This window comes from Salminus brasiliensis, chromosome 13 (genome assembly GCF_030463535.1).
Source record: "Salminus brasiliensis chromosome 13, fSalBra1.hap2, whole genome shotgun sequence".
Taxonomy (NCBI): Eukaryota; Metazoa; Chordata; class Actinopteri; order Characiformes; family Bryconidae; genus Salminus; species Salminus brasiliensis.
In genome coordinates, this window is record NC_132890.1 from 6916785 (window position 1) to 6928750 (window position 11966).

The following is an 11966-nucleotide window of genomic DNA, read 5'->3' on the forward strand; positions in this document are numbered from 1 at the left end:
ACCTAGATTCTGACTGCAGATTTATAAAACTGGTGTTTTATTAACATTCAAGTGTTCAAATTAATTTAAATAAAATGTAATACTTATAATTATTAATGTATTCAGTTTCACAATTGAGTTTGAGTTTGCATTTATTACCTTTCAAAGTGTTAATTAACATGAAATCACATCTCCTGTACTTGCAGAAACTGTGTTAGACTGTAGTTCTTTGCAGTTATAGGTGAAGAGAATGGGCTCTCTGGATCAGTCGGTCAGTGAGGGGGGAATTTGGCCTCACTGCGTCTCTTTCAGCCAGTATGCACCTGGACAAAAGAGCACAGATAAATAACTGGATGCTGTGGAACAGAACCTGAGGCTTATTAAAGTTAGTGGCAAAATATAAAAGATGTAACATCATCTCCCAACCAGCTATTATAGGGATGTGAGATATTTCTGACCTGGCATATCTTTGATGGTACTTGTTCTCGGACTTCATCGCAGCATGAATGAGTAGCTGGTTGAACAAATCCCTCTTTGAGAAGATAGAAAGTGAAAATAAGTGACAGTATTACTCGTAATGCAGAAGATCAAGAGATGCCTACTATGTTGTGTTTTCCAAAAACAACAGCAACAGCTATACACCGATCAGCCATAGCATTGACACCTAACATTAACACCTTATACTGAGCAGGTCTCCCTCAAGCCACCAAAACAGCTCTGATCTGTTGAGGCATGGACTCCACACGACCTCGTGGGACATGATCTGTGGTATCTGGCACCAAGACGTTAGCAGCAGATCCTTTGAGAAGTTGTGAGGTGGGGGCCTCAATGAGTATCAATGGGTTGTCTTGGGTTCGAAAGTGCTTCCTTGGAGAACTTTTAATAGGTACTGACCACTGCATTTCAGTAACACCCCACAAGACCGGCCTGATGTTTTGGAGATGCTCAGACCCGTCTCTGCCATCTAACCATCACTAAGTGGCTCAGATTCTTATGCTTGATAGTTTTCCTGCCTCCAACACACCACCTTCAAGAACTGACTGTTCACTTGTTGTCTAATATGTAGCTCCGCCCCATGACAGGTGTCACTGGAACCAGATAATCAATGTTATTCACTATTTACCAGTCAGTAGTTTGAATGTCATGGATGATCTGTGTACAGCACAGACAAAAACACTCATCAGTAATCAGGGTTCCCACTCTCTTTTAAGAAACCAGGACTTTTCTAAGTCATTTTGGAGCATTTCTATGGGTCCAATCATCATGAAATTTAAAGAGCAACTGCCTGATTCCCATTAAGTCAAGTAAAAGTAGTTTCCAAGGACATTTTTCCATGAAATTTCCAGGTTTTCCAGATTTTTCAGGACGCATGGAAACCCTGCTAACGTCTCTACCACATACAGATGTCTCTTACAATATCAGAAGATCCTGGGAAACACACATGGCATCCTCTGTATGCCATCAGAGATGTGAGGTTGTTAAGCAACTAACCTGTGCATCACTGCCCCCTATCTCTGCGAAGCGGTATCGTATTGGTTTCAGCAGTTCCACTGCCTCGCTGTAGTTGCCTTGGTCATATTCCACCAATGCCTGACACATGGGCAACCCAATAGCCTCAGCCATCTGGTGCTCATGGTTCTCTCCTGGCTCTCTGTGGAGGAAAGACGTAGACACATTCATATGTTCAAAACAGCCTTCCAGACTAAAATGATTCATGTTTTATGACATACTGTAAAAACTGTATCATGTCACATCTTAAGTACCTTCTATATAAGAGCAAACCCCTAAGCTAACAGAGAAGAGAAGATGCCTGAGGATCTTTCTCCTCTTGAGAAGAAGATTTCCAGGTTTTAACAGATGCTGCACTCAAAAGTTGCTCTCTGAGGACTTATTCCAGTCAAGTCACATTATTAAACACAACACTGTCATGAGACGGTCTTTCCAAGTGCTTTTCACTTGTTTATTTATCTCCTCAGTAAAATCTGTACAGATCCTGGGAATGGTGCAGCTGTCAGAGTACATCGGAATCACATAAGGTATGCAGTATGCAGGCGACCAGTCTGTGGGAGGGGTAGCCTTTCCTGAGAGCAAAGACGTAGACCGAGTCAATCTAACAGCTAATCTGTTGGTTCTCCACATAACACCACAGCCTGTGTGTACTCCCCAATACACCCCTATGCTTCCCTTTGCATTGGCTGTTATGTAAAGGCTCCCAAGTGTGTTACGTAAGAAGATGGCAGCTCACTTGGCCAGCTCTCGTAGGCTCTCCAGCAGACGCTGTGTGGTGCCTGTGTTTTTGCAGCCCAGCGACACCATGAGGAAGTGCAGGTCATTGAAGAGCAGAGTGTGGTCTTCGGAGTGCGGCTCAGTTACCTGCAGAAGCTCCCGATAACGGTCCTTCATGTTCATTCCTACCATGGCAGGAAACAGATACAACGAGGATAATTTTCGGCAAAAAAAGCTTGTGATTAGATGTGGAACATGTAATCGGGTAGCCGTAATCTGCATGTAGTATATACCCAATATCTATAGCAAGAGAGTATAGTTCTATAGACCTGGAGGGTTTCGGTCCAGAGTTTGGTGTTCTCCCCACTTATACACACCTAATTCAACTCAGTTCATGAGTTAATTACCAGGGAAATCACCAAAATGTGCTGAACTCCAGCCCTACATATCTGGACCAAGCCTTAGTCCTGTAATCATTTAACTTGAGGCCCAAATGAATCAATATACTGAGCAGGGCATATACACAGACATAAGGATGAAGAGAGAAAGCGATGGAAGACAGATAGATGAAGAGATAAAGCTCCACAGAAAACCAATAGTCACCTTGCATGGTAGTAACTTCAGGCTCCTGCAGATGGCATTGCATAAGGAAGATCATGCTATAAATACCTGCAGGGTGTGTGACGGGAGTCATAGTTTGAGAAGAAGTGGTACAGTGCAGTGAGTGTCTCGTTGGACTTGTGGAAAATGGGTCTCAGAGCATTTGTTAATGATTGATAGAAAGGAGTGATTGCATTTGGCGGAGCCAAATAAAGGAGGTAGCAGGTGTATGGAAGCGTATGGTCATACAGGTCTACCAGCAGTGGCAGAAATCCCAGTCTACAGGAAATTCTAGTCAGAATCTTGGCCAAAAGATGCCGAAACTTACTGACAGGGACCGCCGGCATGTTTTATGGCTTGAAAATCGATCGAGCAGTTAGAGCACTTCCTTCACCACCAATTTCTGAAAGTACACTCCGCAGGGAATTGCATACCATCAACATACTGAGCAGAGTGGCACGCAGGAGGCCTTTGCTTAATTCTGCACAAGAATGAGGAGAATGTCCTGTAGACTGGGATTTCTGCCACTGCTGGTAGACCCGTATGACCGGACGCTTCCATGCACCTGCAGATTCAGCGCCATTCCTTTACACTATGGCCTTTAGCCATGCCCAAATGCTCAAAATCACTCCTTTTAGCCAATCATTAACATCTGCTTTGCGACCCATTTTCCACACATCCAACGAGACACTCACCGCACTGTACCACCACTTCTCAATTTATAGTATTTTATAGGCCATCTGCAGGAGCCTGAAGTTACTCCCACCTTAAACATCCAAGGTGACTAATTTTCTGATAGTCTGAGAAGCTTAATATAGACAGACAAACCAGTCACTTGAAAGGCTACATAGGTATTGGTTCTTGTGTTGTATTTAGATGGAGGTGTTGGCACCTCACCCTCCATCTCCAGCCTGTAGAGCAGAGAACAGGCATCTACTGTATCCAGCATGGCTCCAGACTTTACACAGCGATGGTACACCTGAGACACACAATTACACAATTACTAAACTGTCAAAAACTACAAGCTGATACAAACTGTAAGCATTTTTTTTAGGTTAACTGTCAGGGTATAAAAACACACCATTATATACAGAACATGTGAGTAAAAGTAAAAGTAAAAGTAGATCTGAGGGATCTGAAGATTTAGTCTGGGTTTAAACCAGTCTATTTTTGCTGTCTGCCACCAATCTTGGCATGTAAACTATTAAATAAAGTCAGCATTGCAAAATTAAGTATTGTGATACTTTGATACACAGACTTTTGTAAAACGCAAGTAACTGTAATTACAGCGAGGGAGAGTAGCGTTCACTCACAGAGTGGATCTGAGTTAACTCTTCTGACATAGTTATTAACCATTACGTTAACTATTAACACATTGTCTAGTAGCCCAGTATCCACCAGACTTCTAGCATCTTCACATACAATGGAGGGTGGTGTAGCCTGGTGGGTAACAGCATTGCCCTTGGCACACTGAAGTTCAATTCCCTGGGTAGGCAAGCACACCACACACTACTTGGGCAAGACTCCTAACACTAGATTCTCCTACCTGTGTACCATGATTCAAATGTAAAAGGGGCTGAATAAGAGTTTCATACAAATGCCATAAATGTAAATGTAGATTTATCAAATCCTGAAGCCCCTTCCTGGGAAACTTCAGCTTCAAAACATTAACTACATGCAATCCATCAGCAAACTATCACTGTCCAAAATTTTTTTTTTGTTTTTTTATCTCCAAAATGGTGACTTTACAAGAGAAGTCATGAATGGACGTTAATATGATGATTGTATTTCACATACTTAAGGTCACTTCTATTGGTCTATTCATCCAAAATGATCAACATGGCACACAATCCAGCTACAAGATCCAAATAATAGAGAAAACCAAAAATAGAGATGCATGTTTTTCATTGGACAGCAGTGAAATGCACTGTCACACATATTCTGACCTAGATAAGGTCATCCTTACCAATCATTAGAGGTGAACAGCTCACCCCACCATTCATATTCTGTATTGAACGTAGTATTGCCTTTACTCTCCCCTCTTACTTACAGTTGCAACACACACACACACACACCAACACATCATAGATTTAAAAGCAACGGTTTTCAGAGCACTAACCTGATCGTCATATATTTTCAAAGCAGCTTCATATTCTCCCTGAAAATCCCAAACACAGAATACAGGCCATGAAAACACAGGGCACAGCTGCAACAGAGCCAATTGACTGTGTTCACACAGACAGAAAACTAAACAAGAGAAAAACGAGTGCCTATTTCGTGGTTCCCAACGTCCAATAGCGTCTCAAAAAGCAGCTGGAGCTCTCTGGGCATTGCTCGTTATTTTTGAACTATTACAGAAGCAGACGTTTCACTACTAAAGAAAATGAGGACGCTGAGAGAAGCTCATGTCATTAGTTCATCTTCGCCTATTGTTTGTAAAAGACGTGAGTATCTCTTACTAACTGTTGTTAAGGCATGTACACCAATCAGCCATAACATTAAAACCACCTTGTGCTGCCAAACGAGCCCTTTATCTGTCGAGGCCTGGACTCCACAAGACCTCTGAAGGCGTCTCGAGATACCTGGCACCAAGACATGAGCAGCAGCAGATTTTTTCTTACGTCCAGTACGTTGTGAGGCAGGGCCTCTATGGATCACTTCACAATCTCACCCTTTGTAAAAGTGGATCACATTCTTACGCTTGGTTATTTTTCTGCACAGCCCATCAACTTCAAGAATTTGCTGTTAATTAGATGCACCATATGTGGACCCCACTGCTTGACAGGTGTAAGTTTAACCAGTGTAACTCCCTTCCCCTGGTTTTAATGTTATGGCTCGTTTTGTTGTGTTACCTAAAGAACAGCAAAGGTTTTGTGGCATGTGCCTAGCCTGACTGGATGTCAAGGCTATCAGTGTGACAGCTTACCTTCTCAATATGATAAAGAGCCCAATGCCAGTAATTATGGCATGCCAACATGTCACACACCTTTTGAAAGAAAGACACACAGCAGAACTTAGCAGTGCATGGATTCTGCAACCCAACTAAAATGTGACGCGTATCTACGAAGCACACAAAGACTGACCACCCAGTTCTTCTCAGTGGATTCCATGAACTTCAGACCCTTCTCAATCTCGGCCTTCATCTCATGGACGTGAGCCACAGAGTGGACGCTCCAGCCATCGTCAGGAGTCAGAGCAAGGCCCTGGGGTTATACCAGTCCAAAATGCATTAGCTCAGAAGAGGCACACCAGGTCTAGGATACTTTATAAGATGTACTCTTCACTCTTCTGTCCTAAGATGACAGATAAATGAAATTTGGATAAAAATGGCTTTGTGGGACAAACAAATGATTACCTCTTTCGCCACTTTTTCAGCTTGGTCATAGAAATGAGTCTCGAGTAGCCCAAAGGAATACAAGCCTTTTAGATAACTAGGAGGCAAACACAGGAAAGCACATAGTAAATAAGATTTTACCCTTAACCTTTGTTTTAAGGGTATGTATTACAGCGTCCTGTGCAGCTTTGTATGATGTTATTTACCCTGTTATTTATGCCTGCGTGAAAACCATCGTTTTTCAGATGCTGAATTTGTTTTATACTGTATTATTGACCACTGATATCATTGGCTGTCTCAGGACAAAAGGAGGGGGATAGAAAGCATGGATTTGTACAGGTGAAGTCAAAAATGGCTTGTTGAGCTTTTTTGTTTGAGCTTATTTGCACTAAAACACAAATACAGCCACACACCAAATCGGCCAATGGGTGACAAGCAAAATGGCAGAGACTTCAATTTCTTGGATCGTAGGTACAATGACAAGCAAAAAATATGATTTAACAAATTTGTTTACTTTGGTCTGAGCCAAGGTGGCATAATATATGTATACACTATATGGACAAAAGTATTGGGACACACCTCCTAATCATTAAATTGAGGTGTTTTATTCAGTCCCATTGTCACAGATATATAAATTCAAGCCCTTAGCCATGCAATTGGCCTTTCCACACATTAGTGAAAGAATGGGTGTGGGTTCTAAAGAGCTCACTGAACTCCAGCGTGGTTCTGTATGTAATAGGAGACACCGCTGCACCAACAACAACAAGTCAGCTGGTGAAAATTTATAATTTCCTCCCTCCTAGATCTTCCTCCATCAGCTGTGAGTGGTATTATTATTGAACAGTGGACGTGTTTAGGAGGAACCACAGAGAGCAGCTCAGCCACCGAGTGTCTGCCAGAGCAGAGTGCAGAAAAGCCTCCAACTGATTCAATAACTGCAGAGCTCCAGACCTGCTGCTCCTGTTAGAGCTTAGAGCAAAGGGGGACCAGCTCCATGTTATTTACTTTTATCCATGTAGCATAAATATATAGACACTCCTTTTTCTGTTTCTTTTGTCAGTGTAATACTGTATGCTGTACCTGTACAGCGGCATGTGCGGTTTCCAATGAGGAAGCACTCTGGCCACAGAGTCCCTCATTTGAGTCTGCTCACCCAAATAAAAAAAGCCATCATGGGAAAACTTCAGGGCCAACATATCTGTTGGATGTTCCACCAAAATATCCTCCCACACATCACAGGCCTTGCTCAGTGCTCTGAAAGACAGTTCAACCTTAAGTTCACAACATTATTAACTGCTCGAAGACAGTTTACATGGATAAGCGTCTCCAAAAAAAACTTTAAACGTTAAAATATAGTGACCATAACTAGACAACAACAACATTCTCATAAACAGTCTATGAAAAAGTTAAGACACCCTATGGAAGCCTTTGTATTTTTAAACATATTGAAACATTGAGAAATGGTGCTCTACATCTGGAGCTGTTGCAGCTGTTATGCTGTACCTGATTCTAATTTTAGACCATATAAATAGTCATAAATGTGTGAAGGATAAAATGTCCAGATGTTTAAATATGGTAAAATGGTCACTGTGTGCTGTCCAGTGTTTCCTGTCTTCTTTTAAGACGTCTACATTTAATGAGGTCATCCCTTATGATCACAGAGGAGCCTGGATTCATTAAAATAACAGTGGGTGTGTGTTATCAATTCAGTGCTCTTTAATTAAACAGTTACTGATATGCTTAAATTATGACAACCTTGACCTGCACTGATAACCATAACGAGCAAGCGTCTGTCCAGGTTTTGATGTCGTTACTAACCTTGTGACTAAGGGAAGGTAAGCAGGTAGGTCTGTCTGCAACTCTGGACAGAAACACATGATAGGCAGCGAGTTAACTAATCAGACTCACCCTCTGGAGAACAGGTCAACAGCTTTGACGTGCAATCTCTCTCGGGGTGTGAGGTCCTGGCATTTGGCCAGCTCCAGGGTCTTTCTCACAGCGCCTCCCAGCTTCTCATTCCGCAGCACAGAACTCCCGGTACCTACTAGCTCCAGTCCAGTGCCGATCACATGACCCATCACTACAACACATACATGAGCATAAGCACATACTGAGGGCCGTGAGTGAGTTTCTTCACTCAATTTCTTCTTACTTCAATTTCTGAGTGTCGATGTAAAGTATCTATCTCTCTCTCTCTCTCTCTCTCTCTCTAGCAATCTATCTCTCTATCTCTCTCTCTCTCTCTCTCTCTAGCAATCTATCTCTCTATCTATCTCTCTACCTTCCTCTATCTATGTATTTATCTCTCTCTCTCTCTTTCTCTCTCTCTCTATCTCTCTCTATCTACCTCTCTCTCTATCTATCTCTCTACCTCTATCTATCTCTCTATCCACCTACCTATCTACCTCGCTCTCTCTCTCTATCTATCTCTCTACCTCTCTCTCTATCTATCCCTCTATCCATCTACCTATCTACCTCGCTCTCTCTCTCTATCTCTCTACCTCTCTCTCTATCTATCTCTCTATCCATCTACCGATCTACCTCGCTCTCTCTCTCTCTACCTCGCTCTCTCTCTATCTATCTCTACCTCTCTCTCTCTATCTATCTATCTCTCTACCTCTATCTACCTATCTACCTCGCTCTCTATCTATCTCCCTATCTATCTCTCTACCTCTCTCTCTATATATATCTCTCTACTTCTCTCTCTCTCTCTCTCTCTCTCTCTCTCTCTCTTTCTCTATCTATCTATCTATCTATCTATCTATCTCTTCCTAATATATATACATACAGATTCCTCTTTACTTCAAACTCCAAACTATTCACATACCAAAGTTTGGGTCAGCTGCTTTGACTGCTGCAATACACCCCTCAATTCCTCCCAGTGCCTCATCATTACGCCAGGTTACATACTGACAACAGGCACAACAGGACAGAGAGCAAAGGATTAGTTACTACAAGTGTAGCATAGAGTCAGGTACACTGTAGTTATGATCTCTCTCTCTCGCTCTCTCTCTCTCTTTCACAGTAGACAGATTATTACTAAGACCCTAATGTGTGATAATAGAAATGTTCTCACAATTTAATACAATTTAAGTTCAACTAAAGTGTCCCCTATAAACTGAGGGAATGATTTACTAAATTAAAGGAACAAACTGTTAAATTGATGGGATAATTTATTAAATTGAAAGAAAGATTTATTAAACTGAACAATGACTTATTAAACAGAGGAAATGCAGCGTTAAACTAAGGGGAAAAAAAAAATTAAATTGAGAGAGCAGCAATAAACTAAGGGAACAATTTATTTTACAGAGGAAAAGCGACATTGAACTAATGGAACTACTTATGACATTTAGGAAAAGCAGCATAAACCTGAGGGAACAACTTATTAAATTGAGGTAATGTAGTGTTAAACTGAGGAAAAGACTAATTAAACTAGATTAGAGTAGAACTTATTAAACTGAGAGAACGACTTATTAAACTGAGAGAAGAACTTATTAAACTGAGAGTAGAACTTATTAAACTGAGAGAACGACTTTTTAAACTGAGAGAAGAACTTATTAAACTGAGAGAACGACTTATTAAACTGAGAGAACGACTTATTAAACTGAGAGAACGACTTATTAAACTAAGGGAACAACTTATTAAACTAAGGGAACAACTTATTAAACTGAGAGAACAACTTATTAAACTGAGAGAAGGACTTTTTAAACTGAGAGAACGACTTTTTAAACTGAGAGAACGACTTTTTAAACTAAGGGAACGACTTATTAAACTGAGAGAACGACTTTTTAAACTAAGGGAACAACTTATTAAACTGAGAGAACAACTTATTAAACTGAGAGAACAACTTTTTAAACTGAGAGAACGACTTTTTAAACTAAGGGAACAACTTATTAAACTGAGAGAAGGACTTTTTAAACTAAGGGAACAACTTATTAAACTAAGAGAAGAACTTATTAAACTGAGAGAAGAACTTATTAAACTGAGAGAAGAACTTATTAAACTGAGAGAAGAACTTATTAAACTGAGAGTAGAACTTATTAAACTGAGAGTAGAACTTATTAAACTGAGAGAACTTATTAAACTGAGAGTAGAACTTATTAAACTGAGAGAACAACTTATTAAACTGAGAGTAGAACTTATTAAACTGAGAGAACGACTTATTAAACTGAGAGTAGAACTTATTAAACTGAGAGAACAACTTATTAAACTGAGAGTAGAACTTATTAAACTGAGAGTAGAACTTATTAAACTGAGAGAACGACTTATTAAACTGAGAGAACGACTTATTAAACTGAGAGTAGAACTTATTAAACTGAGAGTAGAACTTATTAAACTGAGAGAACTTATTAAACTGAGAGTAGAACTTATTAAACTGAGAGAAGAACTTATTAAACTGAGAGTAGAACTTATTAAACTGAGAGTAGAACTTATTAAACTGAGAGAACGACTTATTAAACTGAGAGAACGACTTATTAAACTGAGAGAACAACTTATTAAACTGAGAGAAGGACTTTTTAAACTAAGGGAACAACTTATTAAACTAAGAGAAGAACTTATTAAACTGAGAGAAGAACTTATTAAACTGAGAGAACAACTTATTAAACTGAGAGTAGAACTTATTAAACTGAGAGTAGAACTTATTAAACTGAGAGAACTTATTAAACTGAGAGAACGACTTATTAAACTGAGAGAACGACTTATTAAACTGAGAGAACAAATTATTAAACTGAGAGTAGAACTTATTAAACTGAGAGTAGAACTTATTAAACTGAGAGTAGAACTTATTAAACTGAGAGTAGAACTTATTAAACTGAGAGAAGAACTAACGGAACAGATTATGTCTCTAAATAATATTTCTCAACCTTGAAACTTCAGGATCTCAGTCCTGCGGAGAACTAAGAGTATTTCCCTCAGTCGTTTCCTAAATCGTTCCCTCGGATTAGAGGGGATACTGTAGTTAAACTGAGGGAGGAGAGTATTAGACTGAGGAAATAAGTTTACCTGATTCAGGATGGCGTCGTACAGCTTACAGGCTTCATTGCTGGTGGTCGACAGGGGGAGACCCTCAGCCTCCCACGCCTACAGACAGAAACCAAACCAGTGGAGAAAGTCTGGGTCAGGGATTCAGACCAACACACACACACACACACACACACACACTCCCGTGACCTCCTCATGATAAGCTCCTCTCTTGTGTAACAGTCTAACGTCCAGAACTGCAGCTCGGAGCTGCACAGCTGGGCTGAACCGCTGGGCTGAACCGCAGGGCCGGTGGGTGTTTGGGCTACAGGTCAGCAGTAGCACAGGCTTCAGGAAAAGTGCTAAAGCTTTAAAGTTTTATTTAAATAAAGCCAGAAAACAGAGGAAGCAGTAACTGCTGCACTTAAGCATGAAGTGACCGAGTCCATATCAGTCAGGTCAGTCAGACCACTGTTCAGACAGAGAGCTGGTGTCCAGTTAATACAGCACTTACCTTACAGTCCCTAAAACTAGCGGCCAGCATCGCAGAAGTGTCCGTCTTCTCTCAGGCACCTCCTGAACAGTCCAGCTTGACAGAAAAACAAAGAGTCCGCGGTGACGAGGAGAGAAGCAAAAGCTGGACTGGATTTCCCCTGGAGTGGCTCTAACCCCCTCTCCAATCACAGAGTCTAGCACACACACACACACAGTGTCCAAAGGTTTGTGGACACCCTTTCTAATGAATGCATTCACACACATACACAGAGAGAGAGAGAGAGAGAGCTTGTCTAGACCCTGTAGAGACCCTGGAGCAGATCAACACATGGCCCAATTGGCACCACCATGCTGCCTAATGCCAGACGTG

General features: G+C 41.0%; 1 protein-coding gene across 1 annotated transcript; it reads right to left on the reverse strand.

Moving 5' to 3' along the window:
* Positions 1-113: 113 nt before the first annotated feature.
* Positions 114-11696, reverse strand: ttc38 (tetratricopeptide repeat domain 38). Its single transcript, XM_072695081.1, has 14 exons — positions 11616-11696; positions 11144-11221; positions 8967-9048; positions 8048-8219; positions 7220-7393; positions 6161-6236; positions 5889-6008; positions 5732-5791; positions 4925-4963; positions 3703-3784; positions 2225-2390; positions 1471-1630; positions 438-511; positions 114-302 (listed from the first exon to the last, which is right to left on the reverse strand). Exons 1-14 carry the CDS (start codon positions 11643-11645, stop codon positions 215-217), a joined length of 1401 nt encoding a protein of 466 aa, XP_072551182.1. The 5' UTR covers positions 11646-11696; the 3' UTR covers positions 114-214.
* Positions 11697-11966: the final 270 nt, after the last annotated feature.